Source organism: Mustela lutreola, chromosome 7 (assembly GCF_030435805.1).
Source record: "Mustela lutreola isolate mMusLut2 chromosome 7, mMusLut2.pri, whole genome shotgun sequence".
In the NCBI taxonomy this organism is placed as follows: domain Eukaryota; kingdom Metazoa; phylum Chordata; class Mammalia; order Carnivora; family Mustelidae; genus Mustela; species Mustela lutreola.
Window position 1 is genome coordinate 36,187,596 of NC_081296.1, and position 19,232 is coordinate 36,206,827.

Genomic DNA, 19,232 nt, shown 5'->3' on the forward strand with positions numbered 1-19,232 from the left:
TAGTATCGCTTTTTCTCCTCCTGTTTGGGGCAAGGCTGAAGTTGTTGCCTCAGAGGGAGTCAAGAGGAGCAGGATCCAGCCTGAAGCTGTCGGGTAGAATCTAATGCACGGCCAGATTTCCAGGAAGCAGCTCTAGGAATTTGGAACACCCAGATTCAGGTGTTAGGAGACTGGGAGTCTTAGTCCCAAAGGGCCAGGGACCTACACTCCACCTGGGGCCTGGTAAGAACGGCTTCTGGCTCTTGAGCCAACGTTCTCCTCCATAAAATGTAAAATGGGGTTGGGGGAGGGGGAGGGAGGGAGTGGTTCTTACCCACTTTGTGGGGTCATTTTGAGGCAAATGATACTGCCTTGTGGGAGAGTCTGGAACATCTCTCTTTTGTAGACTAGGAAATGGAGGCTGTGTGGGGCAGAGAAGGCCAAGATCACAATGCCAGGGGACACAGAGCAGAACCTCAGGCTGGTGCCTCTCTGTCCAAATGGAGTCCCAAGGAGACCTTAAAGGAAAGCAGCCCAAAAGCAGTTTGTGTGTTGGTAGGCGCCTGTCCTCCTAGGCCTGGAGCACACACACACACACACACACCCCAATCCTTGCAAGGGCAGGAGAAAAAGAAGTGGGGCTAACCCAGCTCAGACCCAGAGGAGGTTTCCTGGAGCCCTTGGGTCAGACCTCCAGGGGTCTTGGCTCCTTTGGGACTTTGTTCCTGATCTGCAGGGCAGGGGCTGGATCCAGCGGAGCTGTAAGTGTCTTCTCACCCTGGAACAGGGAGGAGCAGCCCAGCACTGGCCCTTTAAGAAAGTTGGGGGTGAGGGGGGCCAACGGGGGAGCCCCGTCCTGAAACCGGAGCGTGAGCTGGCGCCTGCCCCGCCCCCAGAGTTAAGTAAGGCTGTGGCAGCGGGTTGCTCCAAAGCCCCAGCCCGAGTCGGCTGAGCCAACCCTCCAAGCTTCTCTCCGCTAGCGCCTTTCTTCTAGTGTCCCAGCTCCTGGCAAATCCTGCCGCACAGCCCGCCGCGATGCGCTCAGGCCAGCAGCCTGCGCCTCTGGCCCCTGCCCTGGCCCTGACTTTGACCTTGGCTGTGTTAGCCAGACTGTCATCCACAGGTGAGTAAGGGGTCTGAGACCACTGGCCTGGCTGGAGCTGTGGAGGGCTCCTGGGGCAGAAAAAAGGGACAGGAGGGCCCTGAAGTCAGCCCCGGACTGGGAGGGAAGGGGGCTGTTCTTCTGCTCCTCCAGGCTGGGATCTCTGGGAGTTCCACTCTGGGGCCGAAGCAGGCTCCCCAGTGACAGCTCTCCATCTTGGGGCTTCCGTGGGCTCTGGCTATCTGTGGTTGGTGGTTGGCCCCACTCGGACTGTCTAGGGTGTGGCTTCACACACGGTTGTCCGCTAAACCTAGCAGGGCCACGCAATGCTGTCTGGGCTCCCTGAGCCCACAGGCTTTTGGTGACTGCCCTGGTGCCCAGAGGACACTCTGTGACAGCAAGAAGCCAGTACCCCAGCCTCAGCTGCCAGGGCTAGGAACGGGGTGTGCTACAAAGCGAAAAATGGGGAGGGAGCCGCCCTGCCCCACCCTGTATGGGGCCCCACGTGTACCTACAGCCTGCAGCCTCCTCTGGCTTCCTCCAAGGGCTCTGGCCCCCTTCCTTGTCCCCAGGTAAATCTGTACGGCCTCCTCACCACCACCTTCCTCCTGCCTTCGTCTCTAGCTCCTGCTAGACCACCCATGCCTCAGTATGGGTCCCTTCAGATGTCCCACACTCCCACAGGGGCCTCTCCCTCAGACAGCCCCTGGGCAACCCCTGCCACACTTTCCTGTCCTGGCATTGGTGACTGACCCCAGCAGAGACTGAGTGACGGTTCACCTTCTGAGGGGCACCAGGATGCGTCTCCTCTCTGTCACGCACCAGAAATCCCGCCATGAAGGCATTCTTCCTTGAGTCAAGGCATGGTCTAGTTATGCCATAAGAACCGTGGCCTCAGGGCCCATCTATCATCACTACCCATGTATGAATCAGTACTTCAGCCTACATCTTTCGGGACCATTCCCAAGAGCAACTCTCAGCAGAGGAAGAGCCTGATTCTCCCTTCCCAAGGGCCCAGGCCACACCCTCCTCCCCATCAGATGGGGAAGCCAGCTCTAACGGACAGCATCACGAGGTACCCAGAGGGAAATGAGTCAGGGGAGGACCCCCCACTGGGGTGAGTCAGAGTTGGGTCCCCAGGCTCTCCACTCCCATTCCCAGGGACCCCCTCCTTCAGAGCCTCAGGGCCTGGGTGATGGGTTGGGCCTCCAGAGAGATGGGAAGGGGCCATCTGGGGTGACTGGAGTGGGCTGCTTACCCAATCTGTGGCCTCCAGCCAAGAAATTCCAGCACCCCCATCCCCTTGGGCTTCAACTGAGAGCATTCTCAAATACCTTCTCTGCATCAACAATGTACAAGCATTGTGCTGGGCAATGAGGAGGGCACGGAAATGGATGGGCTGAACTTGAACTCATGCAGGAGGCAGAAAAGCAAATTAAAACTCAAACAGCAATTCCCGTCATGTCTGCAAAATCCAGATGAAGAGTATGGTGAAGAGAAACTGCCAGGCAGGCTGGGGCAGGCCAGAGGTGATCCTGGAGCCAAGCTTTGGAGAATGGAGAGGGGTCAGTACTCTAGGCAGGAGCTCAGCCTGAGCAAAGGCACTGAGGTGGATGTGAGAAGAGCATGTTGAGACAGGAAAGGCAGCAGCCTGGTTAGAAGGCTTATTTTGAGCACCAGCCAGGAAGAGCCATTGGGCTGGGGCACAGAATCCTTAAATGGCAGAATATAGCCCACAGCCTATGCCCTGTTGGCACCGGGGAGCCAACGAAGATTTTTAAGGCAGGAAAGTAGTATGGCAGCAGTGGTGTTTTATGTTAAGCCAATCTCTGCCTTTAGGAAGAATTTGGAGATGGGAAGGGGACAGAGAGCAGGAATCTTCTCCCCCTCCCAGGCAGAGTTCCCCTCCAACAGTCCATCTCTGTCACAACGCCTGCCGGGCTCAGCACCCTCTCCCAGTTTCTGCATAGGGTCAGCCCCTACCTGAGGAAGGCGCCATTCCCATCCCTCCTAGACACCCCGAGCCGCAAAGACCCTAGAGGTCTCAGGTACCAGAGTGAGGCACGTTAGGATGCTTTCCCTGCGTTCATCAACATTCCAGAACATCTAGATCATGAGGCCTGGGAATCAAACACCCTTGGAGACTGCCTGGGCCAAGCTTCTAGTAGTACAGACTGGGAACCTGAGACCCCAGGGAGGAAGTGAAGTGCTCTAGGTCCCACAGAGAGTCCCAGCAACCCAGGAAGCCTTGCTTTGGGGGAGCGCCCCGCCTGTGTGGGAGCTTGGGCTAAGGGCCACTCTGCCAGGGTGGCATCCAGCTTCTTCTGAGCCCTATGGGAGGCGTTCAGCAGAGGGACGAGCAGTGGGGGAGACCAGTTTGAGCTGATGTGGACTTGGCATTCCCGCCAGGGGAACGGCATGAGTACAGCTGAGAGCTCAGAGTGGGCACAGAGCCTGCAGGAACAGTGGCTCCCACGCCTCTGACCTGGCCAGACAGAAGGTGAGGGGCTGAAGTAGGACTTCGGGTAGGGCAGGAGTACCCCACTGGGAGGGCTCCACATTTCCCAGGTGAGGACTCCGACCTGATGAGGAGTCCCACAGAACAGGACCCTGGAGCCATGGACTCAAGGAATTGAGTTGGGTAGATTCTTCTGCCTCTGGGGATCCTCTGGGGAGCAATGGTGCTGGAGATGTGTGTGTTTGTGCGCGTGCGCACTGCCCCGGGGCCTCTGGGGCAGGGCAGAGGCCAGGCCCTTGGCCTGGCCCACCCAGACTCTGGAAAAGTTGTTCAAGAACCAAGTATAATTGAGCCAGCCCCCATCTGACGTCCGCCTGCCCTCTGTGGCAAGACAAGAGTCTCTCAGTGCTGTCCGCCCAGGGGTCTGTGGTGGGGGCTGCCAGGTGGGCCAGGCGGCTGGTGGGGACAGCGGAGGGGAGCGGGCTGTGCAGGGAGCTTTCAGAGGAAGTGTATAGGCTGCTTCTGGGAACTGGGCGTGCTGCCCAGGAGGGGGCAGGCAGGGGAGGGGGAGTTGGAAATAGGCCTGACTACACACTCACTAGAACACTCAGATGTGGGTGTGCACACAAGTATGAGAGCTCCGAACACGAACACGGTGGCCGTGCTCACAGACCTGGGTGGGTGGGGCCCGGGGTGAGGAGGCGAGGGCCAGAGGGGGGCAGGGGCTGCTGGGCTGGGCTGGGCTGTGGCTCCTTTTCAGCACCAGGACCAACTGAACAGGGGGGCCTTTGGACTTGAGCCTGCTACCTTCCTGGTCCCTCTGCCCCTTTATAACCTCTCCCCCAACTCCGGACCCCACCCAACTCCCCCATAGCCTCCAACTTTCCCCCTTGCCCTGACATATGCCTGGGTCCATAGAGCTTTCTAGAGTTAAGACTCTTTCTCCAGGTGCAAGCTTCAGGTGGGATTCAAAAGTACCCTGTCATCATTCTTTTTTTTTTTTTTTTTTAGATTTTATTCATTTTATTTGACACAGATCACAAGTAGGCAGAGAGGCAGGCAGAGAGAAGGAAGCAGGCTCCCCGCTGAGCAGAGAGCCTGTTGAGGGGCTCCATCCCAGGACCCTAAGATCATGACCCGAGCCGAAGGCAGCGGCTTAACCCACTGAGCCACCCAGGCGCCCCTACGCTGTTATCATTCTTACTGAAAGTAGATGAGTGCTGGGGACACATGGAGTTTTTTATGAACAGTTTTGTACTTGGTTTCTCTCTGGGGTAGAGGTGCCTGGCTCTCTCGCTTCTCAGAAGGGTGCATTATTCCAAACAGGGAGGGTAGAGCTATGTTTAATTGGACCCTCACCTCCAGAGAAATCCTGGGCAGGAGCAGCTACCCTGTTGTACGCAGCTTCACATCACCCCCGCAAGCCAGGGACTGTGCCCATTCTAGAGATGAGGAAACTTTTTTTTTAAAGATTTTATTTATTTATTTGACAAACAGAGATCGCAAGTAGGCAGAGAGGCAGGCAGAGAGAGGGGGAAGCAGGCTCCCTGCTAAGCAGAGAGCCCTATGCCAGAGCTCGATCCCAGGACCCTGGGATCATGACCTGAGCTGAAGGCAGAGGTTTTAACCCATTGAGCCACCCAGGCACCCCAGCTGAGGCTCGAGAAATGCAGGGACTGGCCTCGGGACACACAGGCCGCAGTGTTATCACTCCCCTCAACAGCAGCCCACATGGGTCCTGTGGCAGTCACTCACCAGTGGGCTCAGGCCTCCGCAGCAGGGGAGAGGGACAGGTCTTCAGGGGTGAGACAGCTCCCCGAGGACCTTAGAACTCTGCTCCTGTGCCCCACACCTCACCTCCAGCCCCTCCCTCCTTTGTCAAGGAAAAAACAAATCCTATTCAAGAAAGTCCCCCACGGGGGCGCCTGGGTGGCTCAGTGGGTTAAAGCCTCTGCTTTCGGCTCATGTCATGATCCCAGGGTCCTGGGATCGAGCCCCACATCAGGCTCTCTGCTCAGCGGGGAGCCTGCTTCCTCTTCTCTCTCTGCCTGCCTCTCTGCCTACTTGTGATCTCTGTCTGTCAAATAAATAAATAAAATATTAAAAAAAAAAAAAAAAGAAAGTCCCCCACGCCCTTCAACAGCTGGGGTAGCAAATGAAGCCCCATTCGTCCCAGACGGAGGGCAGTGGTACTCAGGGCTGCCATGGAGGTGGCCTGGGGGCAGAGCTCTGAACAGTGCCCGTCCTGTTGACCATCCCTTCCTCCCACTCAGCTCCTGCCCACACCCGGCCACACCTGGCCCTCAGAACAGCCGGCTCTGCCAGCCCCCTGGTGCCCAAGCCAGGCCTCCAGCCACGGCTTGCGCCTTCCCACGTCAGTGTGTGTCTCCTGTGGCTTCACTGTTGTGGTGGGTAGTGGAGTTGCCTCCCCTCCCAGACCTTACTTCAGAGGCTTCCCATGGTTCATAGGGAAATGGGCCCAGGGAGGGGCAGCTACTCTCAGTGTCCTACACCAAGTCCTTAGCAGGGTGCAGGCGAAGCCTCCTGGCTCTCTGTCCGTGTATCTGGCTTAGGTGTTGGCCTTGCCCACGGGACGAGCCATTCCCTGCAGGCAAACCTCCCTTCTGCTTTCCTCGGAGGTCTCCACTGGCTTGCTCCATATAGGACTGAACCCACAGAGGGGCGCAGTGACTGTTTTGCTCACTATGCCTGGGATGCCCCAGGGCTTTTCATCCAGAGGGGACTTAGCATGGCAGCGGGGAGGAGGGTGGAGGGGGAGGCCAGCCCCGCCCCCAGCCACACAGAGCAGCTTCAGGAGCAGGTTTACATAGATCTGGGTTTTGTGTATGATATAGTTTTCATAACGTGTTCTGTGGCTTAAAAAAAAAAAAAAGAAAAGAAAAGAAAAAAAGACGGGAAAGCCAAGCAGTTGCTTTGAGTTGAAACATGCTGAGAGCAGGGAAGACTCGGGTCAGATACAAGGAAGAACATCTTGGTTTTCAAAGAATCCAAATCTAGACTGATAGGAAGGGCCCCTGAAAGGCGTCCTTTCCCAGGGGGAGCAAAGTCCGGGGGCCTGAGGGCGGGGAGCAGCACATAATCCCAGCTTCCTCCCAGGCAAGCCTGGGGACCTGGCCCTGCTGCCCCAGCATCCCACTCCTGCCACTTCTAGAATGAAACGGGACATTCCTAAGCATCCAGAAGACACCATGATTCTGCTGGGCCCTCTCCCCAACTCTGATCTATCAGCCTCTACACTAAAGGTGATCCTGGGTCCCAAAGGATGACCGATGAGCTCGGCCACCGTATGATAACCATATCCCTGGTGCCCTTCCACCTCTCTTCAAGCTGTTCCCTGCCACTGGTCTTTTCTCATCCTCCAAGGCCCAGCTCCTATTCCTCCAGCCTGTGGGTCTTTCCCAACCCTTGACTGCTGAGGTCCACAGCCTGGTCTTCCCCCTTTCTGGGGCCCTGCCCTCCTTGTCTGTGGGGCCAACAGCCTTTCTGCCCCCTGCTCCAGGACCCCCACCAGTACGATGCCCAGGAGGTACGCATACACATGTGCACACACAGCCAAGAGTGCCCCACACTTCAGCCAGTGGTCCTGGGAAAAGCCCCCAACGCAGGATTCACAGCCTCCAGCTCCATGGCCGAAGCAGGACCTCTGGCAAGGCCAGCCTCCTCTCTGGGGAGAAGGAGGAGGCTGGAGAGAGGAGACCAACTTCCTTTCCCACCTAAGAGCAGCCCTCCCCCACCCACATTTCAGGACGGGCCAGCTATAAATACCAGTGGGCCCAGGATGCTCATTCCCACGACTCCAGCCCCTCCCTGCCTCTTCCCTGTGCACAGCAGCTGGGGCCGGTCCCCGTCTCCTGCAGCTGGAGGCTGGCCAGACAGGCTACAGGCCCAGAAACACACACACACACACACACACACACTTCCCACCATGGTCAGGGAAGAAACAAATCACCCTTTTTGGGTGCCTTGGAGCAGCTAAGAGCAAGCCCCCTCCCGCTCCTCAGACTCGGGCCCCACCTCTCCCTCCTCTGAGTCCTCAGCTCCAGGAACTTCTGCAGGGCTGGGGGAAGTGGGAGGGCTGGGAGGTCAGGCACACGGTGGTAAGGAACAGGGCATTAGGGAGCCCAGGATTTCATTCCAGCCCTACCCCTCGATGAGTGACCTTTCTGAGCCTCACTCTTCTCTCTAAAATGGGTCTGAATGATTCTGACCTCTAGTGCGCATTGAAGATCAAAGCCCTTTGCCAGAGTAAAGGCTCAGCTAGGGGCTTGCTGCCTTTCTGTTGTTCCCATTGTCTTCTGGACTGGGGCAGGCCCAGCAATAAGGGGAATCTTTGAGAAAGGTGCCAAGGTGGGGGACTGGATGAGGCGGTCCTGTGAGCCAGTCTGTGTGGGACTCAGAGACAGGGGAAGGTGAGTCCCCAAGGGAGTGAGCAGCCAGTGGCTTCCTGCCAGCCCAGGACCCTTCAGTAGAGGGGAGGGGTCCTGCATCGGACCGCCTCACCCCGCTGAGTCCCACACACCTCTCCCACGATGAGAAGTGGGACAGCCCTCCCCAGCCTCACCCCAAAGCCTAATGGTCCCTTGGACACAGACCCTTGGTCCTGGGTACAACACAACCAGTCCGTGTTCAAAGAACCACCAAATGAAACTCAGAGCCTGTCAGGTGCGGACAAAGAGAATGAGCAGGCAGCGGTAACTTTGGTAGGATAGGGCACCTGGACACCCATCTTCGCCCTGCCCACTGCCCACACCTGGGGCCCCTCTGGAGGGGTGGTGGGAGATGACCACCAGCGCTCCCATGGGGTCTGTTAAGGAGTGGTGACTCCTTAGGCAGGAGGACCTGTGTCACACGGAGCAGAATGCAGATGAAGGGAGCCAAGCGCCCTCTCTGCTCTGAGCAGCTCGGACCCATTGGGGATGTTGTTGATGCCCGAGTCCCTGTGTGGGAGATCAGAGCTGGTGTGGGATAGGCCACGTGAGTCCTGGAAACAGGCCGCAGAGCGGGTCGAGCAGCCGGGCCATGCCCGCTGGAGGGGCACTCTAGCTGAGAGGCTGGGTGGGGTCTGGGCCCCCATCTTCTGCCTTCACCCTCTAGAATTAACTCTTCTCAGCAGAGCACTGGGCAGAGCTCGGCCCGCTCCCCGGATGGGTGCTAATAGCATCCAGGCGCCTGCCCCCGGCTAAGGCGCCCTCTCTCGGCATCTGGTGCCCAGCTGAGGCCCCGGTGAATTCTTCCAGAACTCTTCCAGGACCAGATACCCAGATGAGAGCCCATCCCTCCAAATGTTGACAGCCCTGAGGCAGGAGAGGTGGGGACCCGGAGTCAGCCTTGCTACCACAGCCCTTGGGATACCTGGCCCTGCTGTGTGGCCTCAGGCAGACTCTACCTCTCTGGGCATCTGGGTAGGATAGTCAGTCCCCAAGGTCAGCTGTAAAAGCCCCTTGACAACAGGACACTGGGCTCTGCCTCTGTGCACAGAGAGCCAGCTGCCTGTGTGGGGCCAAACAGTGAACTGGGCTGGGCCTGCAAGGGGGCGAAGGGGCAACCCAGCCTGACCGAGCTCCCTGGCACCTAGAATCCACTTTCCCTAGTGGGCATGAAGCCCCAGGGCACTCCCAGGATGGGAGTAGCGGCCCTGCTCCGCCCCCGGTTCCCATTTTCCACCCCCTTGCTCTAGCCCCACCCAGCCAAAAATAAACCCGGACCACCCCATCTTGTACCAGCCGGACCCACCCAGGCCCTCCAGAGCCAATTGAGTCACCGCTCCAAGCAGCTCCTTTTTTTAACTGTCTGAGTCACCGGCTGTGGCAAGGGCTCCGTGACACGAGCCACAGCCTCCAAGGGCACAACCCAGGGAGGGGTCCGGATCGAGGCTGGCAGCAGGTGTGAGCCCAGACCACAGCCTCCGCCTGCAACACCTCCAGGCCAGGGACACCCGCCCCAGAGCCCAGACCTGTCTCCAACACCCCTGCTACCACCTCACCTCATCCGCCCAGGACAGTTTTTCAGGGATCTTGGTGACAAAGCCCATCTAGGTGAGCCCAGCCCCCATAGCACTTCTTTGCCTCAGAACAGGTCTGGGCCTCCCACCCTGGGGTGGAGGGTCTCTAAGGCCCTGGGCCCTGCAGGGATGGGAGTGGGCCAGGCCACAGGGATACCTAATTCCTGCCCCTCCTCACCGGCTCCAGCTCAGACTCTGGGCCCTCTGCCCAGAATGCCATGAAGACTTTCTATGGCACAGAGGTCTCCCCCTCAGATCTCTCTAGGCTTCCTCTATCCCCAGTCCTCACAGGGCCAACCAAGCTCTGGTCTCTCTTCCGTCATCCCTCCGTCTCTTCCCCGTGGCTGTCTCTCTGTCTGGCCACCCCATGTCTCTGACCCTGCTCTGTCCCCTTTCCTTCACCCAGTCCCCGTGGCAACCCACAGTGCAGCCTCTACATCCGGCTCCACACACACACAGGGCCTTCCCAGGCCTTCCTGGGCCTTCCCAGCACACACAGCACACCCTCACCTCTACCCATTCCCATAAGGGGCTCTGGGCCCCAGGGACCCATCCTGAGGGAAATTTTCCATCCCCTCACCCAAGTCCCCTCCTTCCCTGGCCCCCGAAGCACAGGCTACATCCTGACATCCTGTCATCCTGTCATCCTTTGGTAGGGGATGTCAAGATCCCACAGGCACTTCCTTGGAGGCTGAGGCGGGGTGGGCAGGGGGCCTGGGAATGACCCCACCCCCAGCCCTGCCTGAGCAGGAGCCTGCACAGCCTCAGCCCCAGCCATCTCCTGTCTGTGGCCATGGCCTCCAGCTATAAATAGGGGCTCTGGTTCTATTTTCTTTAAAAACAAGCACCAGACTCTATCACCATGGGCCCAGAAAAGCACTCCCTGGCTGGAGCAATCCCCCACCGCATCCCAGTCATGGTCCCCCTCCCCCTCCCCCCACCTGCTGAGGGCAAGCTTCCAGATTGGCTTCTGCCGCTGGCTCAGCTGGAGAACACAGCCACCCCTCTCGACCTCCCTGCTTTCCATCTCCCTTCCCCAAGTGGCGCCAGTCTTATTCCTGAGACACCACTGTTGTCAGAGAGAGGTAACAGGAGCTCAACTCCCCAAGCCACAGCTCAGGATCTTTGCACCCCTAATGCAGAGAAGGAACTGTGGGCTGTGGGGAAGGCCGGGAGAAGGCTTCCTTCCTGAAGGAGCAGGAGGGATTCTGCCCGCCGAAAGGAAAGTAGAGCTGGCCTGAGCAAAGTCTGGGAGCGGGGACCTGTCAGGTGCAGACGGAAAACAGCGTAAGGTCTAATAATGAGGTGGGGTGTTCCCGGGAGGTGAACAAGAAAGCCTGGCAGGGCTGTGACAGGGTGACCCAGCACCTTCCGTGCCACACCAGAGTTGGGGCTGGATTGTGGGGCAATGGGGAGCCATCAAAGGCTCTCAGACAAGAGGGGGGGTGACAAGGCAACTTCCAGTTTGGGTTAAGAATGGTTGCTATTAGCAAAACAAGGCAGGAAATTCATTAAACCTAGCAGGGACTGGTGACCATCTGCCCAGTGGGATGGCACAGAGGAGCAGAGGGGGGAGATGAACTGGAAAGAGAATTTAGGGACAGGATGGCTGGAACATGGGGAGGAAAAAGGGAGAATGTCCAAAATGACTTTCAGATTTCTACAGGGCCATGGGTAGGCGGTGAGGCCTTCTCTGGAAGGCAAGCAGGTTTGGGGAGAGATGACACCAAGTCTGGCTTGAGATGGGTGGGCTAGGGTTTGGAGGTCCGTCTGGGTGTTTCTGGGGCAGATGTCTCGGGAGACATTGGCAGGCAGGCCCAGAGCCCCGGAGCCTTGGTGTGGAGACAGAAATGTGGGTGCCATGAGAAAGAGCCTGTGTCTGAGGCCAGGTGAGAGAAGAGGTTGGCCTGGAGAGAGCACAGTGGTGGGACACACGCCTGGCCTATGGGGAGTAGTAGGCAGGAACTCTATTCCAACTTCTCTATTCCCAGAGAAGTTGGGCCCGTCCATGGGGAGAGGTCTCAGGGTAGGGATCTCTGGGGGAATCTGGGTAGCACAGAGCCCCCTAGCAAGGACTCTGGGGTTTCTCAGTCTACCCTGCCAGGCCACGCACTCCTGCAGGCATCCCAACCATGCTGGAAGCTTGCTACTCAGCCTGTCTATGGCCAGCCCATAGAAAATCCCTCCCAGGGGCCAAGGGCCGCCTCCATTTGATCCCTGTATTCCCTTACGTGCTGATGTTTCTGCTGTCGGCCCACATGTACGGGTCTCCTGGATGGCAGGAGTCCTGCACAGGGGGTATGGGCCCTCTGTCCTGTCCACAGCGGCATGTGGCTGGGGGGGGGGGGGGACACTGTCCCAAGCCCCTGCTTCCCCCAGTCTCCTGGATAGGCGACTGCCATCTGTGAGATTATCCCACCTCTCTCCCCTGTATTTCAGTTGGAGGAACTAAGGCAGGGTTAGCGTGGCTTCTCCAAGGCGCACAGACTCCTGAGCTCAGGCTGGGCCAAACTGTCCAGGCCTGTGTCCAGATCAACAGTCATTGCTTCCGCCAATCCCCCACCCCAGCTGACACACTCACTGTCTCCAAGCCCAGGCTGCCAGGCTGGGGGAAGCCCCAGGACACCTCCCCAAGGGCCCTGCCTTTAGCGGTTTCTCATCCCAGAGCTGAAGGGGAGCTCGGGGACGAGCAACAGGCTTCCGCCTGCGTCCTGCCTCTGGCTTCAGCCCCAGAGAGGGGGTGGCCCCACAGCGTCCCCAGGGGAAGCTCCTCACCCAGGCCCCCTGCCCCACCACCCTCTTCCCTGGTCTCCAAGTCCCCAGTGGGCACGACCAGCATTTATCACTGGCCATTCTTAGCCAGGCCTGAAGAAGGTCCCTCCCTGATCCAGCCAGCCCCAGAACCAGGCCGGTCCAGCCACACCAGGAGAGGCCGGCTGCCAAACCAGCCCCAGAAAGCAGATGCTTTCCCCTCCCTTCCTCTCTCCCCTCCCCCCTGCCCCCCAGGGAGCCCCTGAGGACAGGAAGGGAAAAAGTGTGTCTCCTGGGCAGCTGGCCAGCTCTCACACCCTCCTCCTGTTGGAGCCCGGCACATGCCCCACTTCCACTCGCACACCCAACAACAACCCCCCCACGGCTTCTGTGGGCACACGGCCCTCCCTGATACCACACCAGCTGGCTCAGAGCCGCAGCCCAGGGGCTCCGATCCAGCCCTGCTTTGCTCCTCTCCTGGCCTCAATGCCAGAAGCATCCTCTTTGAGCCTCATTACCTCACCTGTAACAGGGGAGCTTTGTCCCAGAGACCCTGGTGGGGAGCAGGGACTGCTCAGCAGCCCAGCAGCTGGGTGAGAAGGGTCTCTCGCTCCCTTCCCTGCCAGATCCCCTGCCTCTCAGCCTGGGCCCACTAAGCTTTCCCTACCTGCCTGGGGCCAGGAAAGCCAGGGAGACGGGATGTGGAGAAGGGCCTGGAAATCCACCCATCTCCCTGCACAAGAAGGAAAATTATAAGGCAAGGAAAAGCCTCTCAGTATTGCTCCTCACGCAGCAGCCCCACCCCTCTGCGCCTCAGGCCTGGGGAGCAGCCCGCCTTGCACAAAGACTCCGTTGAGGCCCAGCTTCCTCCCCGCCCCTGCCCTGCAGCCTGGGTGGACTCTGAGCCACTTCTGGAGCAAACCTCTCATTTTCCCTCCTGCTTCCTCTGTACGGCACGGGGAGTCAAGGTTGGGTCACATGGCCCAGGGTACCAGTCCTTTTAGGTAATCCCCTTTTAGAGGAGGTCCCGAAATTGGAAATGTCGCCCAATATGTGCCCCTCGGCTTGGGTGGCCTCCAAGCTCTGGGTTAGAGGACCCGTAGCCGAGGCCAGTGGCCAGGGTCAGGATTCAGCCAATAGCTAAGGAAACTTATACCGGCCTGGCCTCCTTGGTCTCACAAGATCCAGAAAAGGCAACCGAACTCCCGAGTGTCCTGAGAGTGAATCTTAGGGCTCAAGAGATCCTGGAGTGAAAAGAGATGGGGGCCCACCTTGACTCCAGCAGGGGGTCTCCCCAGTGCTGAGACGACAGGCAGGCGAGGCTGGCAGCCTGAAAGCTGGTAAGGAAAAAGCACATCCCTTGGAGGCACGAGGGGAGGGCATCTGGCCTGGGCGCTGGAGGGCCTGGGTGACCTTGGGGAGTAGGCAGGACACCTGCCTTTACACAGGGCCACACACTTAGGCACCCACAAGAGGGTCAGAGAGCCCTTCATCCTGGCCTTGGCCGTCCTAGAGCCCTCCCCCAGGGCCCCCTTCAGACTTCCCAGGAGATGGGCTCTCCCAGCCTCACCCCTGCCTGCCTAGGATGTGGATTTGGAACAGGGTCCGCACCCTGGGTGCCCAACCCCAAGAAGCTACAGTGGAGAGGGCTGGCTTCCCCTGAGAGCAGGAGTCCTTCCCCTCCCTGGCTGGCTGGCCATGCCCCCTCCTCGCCCTCCTCACTCCTGCCCACAGCAGCAGGCTTGCCGCCAACATCCAGCCTCCTGGGTCTCCCTTGGGTTCTCCTTCTTCATCTCCTTCGTCAGGCTTCTGTCTGCCCCTGAGCCCAGTTTCTGCAGAGGAGAGGGGTGGTCTTCATTTCTCATTCCAGGTTTTAACACCTTTCTCAGGCTTTCTGTCTCCCGGAGGTGGTTCTTCTTTTCCATGGCTGCATTAGCATACTTGTGAATGAATGAATGAATGAATGAACAAACGACTATGGAATCTCCTTCTCCCACCTCCCGCTCCATCTCAGTACCACTGGGTACACCTCCCCAGCATACATGTGTCCAGGTCTCCCCCCCGCCCCCCTTTGCCCCTGGGCCCTGGGCGTGCCCCCTGGCCATCCTGCCCAGCCGCTCTGACTCCCAAACTCCCTCCCTTATAAAGTCAGGCGGCAGCAGACACCCAGGAATGCTGCTGCTCGTGACGCACGCTGACTGGGGGGCCGCCTGGCTGCCCCAGGGCAACCAGGAATGTGGCGGGAGCAGGGCCCACGGGGAAGGACTGCCGGGGAGCAGGGTGGGCTGGGGGTGCCTGTGTGGGAGGGGGCTCATTCAGGAGGCTGGGCCAAGAACTGCAGACTTTCTGCTTCTCTGTCAAACTGCTTCTCCTCTGGGGCCTCAGCTTGTCTGTCTAGAAACCCTACTGAAAGCTAAAGCTGCAGAGAACTTTGATATTGTGGAACCCATCACCCAAGGATCGGGGGGCCAGGGCTGCGAAGGCCAGGGGCCCCACACCTAGCTCTCTAGACCGTCCTGGGGTAAGAGTGGTGCTCCCAATGACAGCCAGGATGGGGCAGGGGCAAGAGGGGAGCCAAAGGTAAAGAAAGACAGGGAGAGGCAGAGATAAGGCTCCGACGTGGCCAAGTGGCCAAGGCAGAGACAAAGGAGATAAGGGACAGACACTTGGATAGAGACGGTGTGGCTAACACCAGGCATTGTGAGGACTCAGAAGGATCAGGGTCTGCAGCCACCCCGACCCCCAGTGACTCGCAAAGGGACCCACACTAGAGACCCTGCCCCTGGTCAGCCCGGGAGAGCACGGTGGGAGCCTGATGTGTGGAGGTACTCCCCACAGGGAGACCCCTTGTCCCAAGCCACTGACAGGTAAGAGTAGAGCATCATGGGGGAAGTAAGTCTCACGCTTGGGGTCCCCCAGGGCAGGCTTCTGGTCCCCATTCACACACACACTAAGAGTGCCCCGGGAGACAGGAGATGCTGGCACAACCTACAGCCTGCCAGAGGGTGGTTTGCAGGGGACACTGGCCTAAGTGGAGGAGAAGGTCATAGGCTCTTTCTGGGTCCCCAACCTCGACTCAGGAAGAGGAACGGAGCCGCTCTGCCTTGGCCCAGACAGGACGCCCTGTCCGTGGTCAGGAAGGGCGGGAAGCTGTGGGAGGCTCCACCTTCAGCAAACCTCTGGGACGGACGGGCGCCGAGCAGGAGGGGTGGGTGCCCTCCGGGAACACACAGCCCCTTTCAGGGAGCCAGGCCCGGCCAAGTCACGGCGGGCAGCACCGAGGGGCAGGACAGGCCTGGGCACAATCGCAGTTCTGTCCCGGCAGCTCCCAGCCCACACGCGCACACATGCACAAACACACAGCCTTATGCAAACCCAAAACACACCCCCGAGCAGCCACCCACACGCTTGAACACACACGCAAATAGGCTTCTACGTAGTCCTACACACCCACCCATGAACCGTCTTTCAGGTAGAGAAACCCAGCATTCTTGGGACCCCTCCCATTCCACCCAGACCCCTCAAGGCCCCTGCCCCCCCACGCTGAACTTGGCACCAGCCAGACAGCCCACACCATTACCCATTAAACCTCTGCCTACCCCTCTCTGAGAGCAGACTCCCAGACCAGAAAGGGACCTTCGGGACTAATCCCCAGAGACAGAGGGAGGAGGGACCGGGAAGGAGCACCCATTTTACAAAATGGTGACCGGAGGCCAGACTGGGCCCCTTCTGGCCCAAAGGGCAGCCCGCAGATCTGCTACAGGCCTGAACTGGTGTTTGGATGAATCATGGGTGTTCTTGACCCAGAAGAGTCAAGGGCAAGTCTCCAAGCAGTGATGTTGCCTTCTCTCCTCCCCCCACTGCCCTAGGACCCCAGTCAGGCCACTGAGGCTAGCTTGGCTCCTGCTTCTTTTCCCTCTCCTCCTCTGTCTTCAGTGTCCCGGGCTGTGGGTCCCTGCTGCCACCCTCTTACCGGGCCTTGCTGCCCTTTGAAACTGCCCAGGCCCCTCCCTCCCTCCTCTCCACCACCCTCACCTCCTCCAAGAAGCCTTCTGGAACTGACTCCTAACTCACTCCTTTATGCTGCACTGCTTCCCCATTGGCAGCCTCTCCCACTGTCTCCCAGGACTGGGAGACTGGGTCCTTGCAACTGTGGCCCATCAGAGATGGTAAGGGACCACAGAAGGAGACCAGGAGGTGGGGGGAATGGCGCTGTCAGAGTTTCCAAAACCCTGGCCAGCAAGGCCTCCAAGGCCTCCATTGGGATGAGGGGGCTGCCCGAGCCAGGAGCTCCCAGCAGCACAAGGCAGCTTGTGTGAGCGCTTCCCTGCCCAGCCCCACAGGAAACAGCAGGGCCCAGCCCCTCAATAGGCTCATTCAGACCCCAGCTCTCTGGAAAGTACCTCTACTTCCTGCCACCCTCCCACTCCAGCCTGAAGAACCAGGCTGCGAAGGCTGCCCCTCTCCTCTTCTGAGATGCGGTTGGAGGCAGGTGGTTCAGTGGGCAGAGCCTGCCATCCCCATCCCTTCCCGGGGGCTTCACACCCTGAACCCACCTTCCCCGCACCCACTTTTGATGAAAGGGAGTGTGAATGGGTGTGTGAGCTCACTCCCCCCACCACCAGAGGGGGAGGGCCCCCTTCCCATGCATGCTAAACAGGCAAATGTTGAGCAACAGGCTTTCTGGGGGAGAGGGAATGCTGATCTATAGCCTTTGCCTCTTCTGTGGTATAAATACTGCCCACAGCATCACCTGGCTGGCAAAATTCCTGCAAATTTAACAATCAGCTCTTGCCAGCTGCCCGTAGTGATAACTGCAGCCATGGGGGGAGCCACGGGCCCCCACGTTCTGTGTGGGGGTGGGAGGCTGCCCTCAGTTCTGTGTGCTGCCTTTTTTTCTTAAGAATCAATGCCCTTGGGGCCCCGGGGGGGCTCCTTCCTTGGGCATCTGCCTTAAGCTCAGGTTGTGATCTCAGGATCCTGGCGTTGATCCCCCCATGGGGCTCCCTGCTCAGTGGGGAGTCTGCTTCTCCCTCTCCCTCTCCTCCCTGCTCGTTCTCTCTCTCTCTAATAAATAAATAAATAAAATCATCTTTTAAAAAAAGAGAAGAATCAATGTCCTTGCACAGGAGGAGCCCCCGCCCATGAGTTCTCACCGCGAGGGGCTGCCCCTCACCCACACCAAGGTCAGCTGGCTCTGCTGGGCCATACCCACCCAGAGGGTCTTGTAGCTCGCACTTGATTCCTCTAGCCCCTCAGACAAGGTATGGTATTGCCGGCAAGGACTGGCAAGAGGGGATAACCGGAGATATATCAGCTCAGCCCAAGAGGGAAGAGCATTATCTTTCTTGGACATCCTGCCAGACCCTTCCAGTGGCTGAAGCCACCTTGTCAGGTCAGGAACCAACACATATTGTGGCTGGTGCCAGATTATCCCTTTACTCAGTCACACGGGGCTTAAGAGAAGCCCCACAGAGGTGAATAGCTTTTTTAAACCATTCTGTCTCCCCACCCCCTTCCCTAGTGCTGGACCTCTGGGGGGCAGAGTCAAAGTTATATTTGGCCCTAATCTCTGCAAAAAGAAAAAACCAGAAATTGTTGCAGCTGGTTGGAGGTCAAGGGAGGTTAATTTGGGGGAACTAACTGGAGGCGGTGGCGGCTTTAAAAGTTGAAGTATCCCAGTGAGGGACCAAAGGGGCCCCCTACAGCACCCACCAGCCTTGGGAAACCACAGATACAACCTGCTCAGGCCATGTGGATCTGGGCGCTCTGTCCTGCTCAGCAAACCTTCAGCCCCCCAAGGCCCTATCTTTAGCCATAGACCCAGGCTCAGAGAGGTAAGCTGTAGTCATCAGTGGCTCACTAGCTGAAGTGGAAACAATAGGGCCGGATCTGACTGCTCACCAGGGACTATCATCAGGTCTGCAGCAGGAAGCAATATAGGGCCATGCAGGAAGTTTTGGCCCATTTGGGGTCCAGCACTGCACATGGTCTCCATCTGGCCTCAGAGTCTTTGCTCCTTGGTGGACTCAGGCCGACAAGCTACTACCCCCATGCTTGAAGACATCTGAGAGTGTGGCCCAAGAGAGAAGCGGGGATGGGTGGGCAGCCTGTCTGAGCACCATGGTGGGAGGACATGGCATGGAAAGTGTTGCCCAAGAACCAAAGCACAGGGCATTTAGGAGAAGGAATTTGAGCAGGGACCAGTGTGGGGTAGGGATGGTTCCCCTGAAAGTCCATTTCCAGAGTCTACAACCATCAGGCCCGGTGACCCAGTCAAGGATGGTTTTCCTTTAGGCTCGAGGACTAGACCCAGGATGGAGAATCCTTTAAGGCCCAGGAGAAGAGAGTCAGAGCTGGCAGAGGTCCCCGGCCCCAGGAACCTCTGAGGAGGAAACCTGAGTTGCTGGGAATGGGTCTGGGCTCCTTTGGAGCCAAGGTCTGGGCTGGACACAAGGAGAGGCTGTGTCTTTCGGCCCCAGGACCAAGCAGGTGATGGGCCACCACAAAGCCGCACCAGCCTGGACTACCTCCCCACAACCTACTCATCCTTTGCAGCCTCCACCCCTTCCAGGCAAGAGTCTGCAATTTGACCCCAGCTCTCTCTCTCACTCTCTCTCTCACGCAGCCTCCTTCTTCGGTGAGAACCACCTGGAGGTGCCCACGGCCACAGCTCTGACTGATGTAGACCTCTGGCTACAATTCTCCACTTTTCAGCCCGAAGCCCTGCTTCTCCTGGCAGCAGGCCAGGCTGACCACCTCCTCCTGCAGCTCCACTCCGGATACCTAGAGGTCAGTGCTGTCTCCCTGCTGGCCTCCTGCTCTAGCCCCAGATGGACCCCAGCCAGCTGGGTGGCCTTGTATGATTCACCTTAGCCGCAGGGTCTCTAGGTCCCCAGTGTGAGGTGAACAACAGCATT

At 58.6% G+C, this 19,232-nt stretch overlaps 1 protein-coding gene across 1 annotated transcript in view; it reads left to right on the forward strand.

Moving 5' to 3' along the window:
* The first annotated feature begins 896 nt into the window (after window positions 1-896).
* The window catches only part of CSPG4 (chondroitin sulfate proteoglycan 4), a 40,884-nt gene continuing 22,548 nt past the window's right edge, over window positions 897-19,232 (forward strand). The window contains exons 1-2 of the mRNA XM_059180319.1: window positions 897-1,102; window positions 18,941-19,104. Of these exons, the coding sequence (XP_059036302.1) occupies window positions 1,015-1,102; window positions 18,941-19,104 (252 nt within the window). The 5' untranslated portion in view covers window positions 897-1,014. The remainder of the gene's footprint in view (window positions 1,103-18,940; window positions 19,105-19,232) is intronic.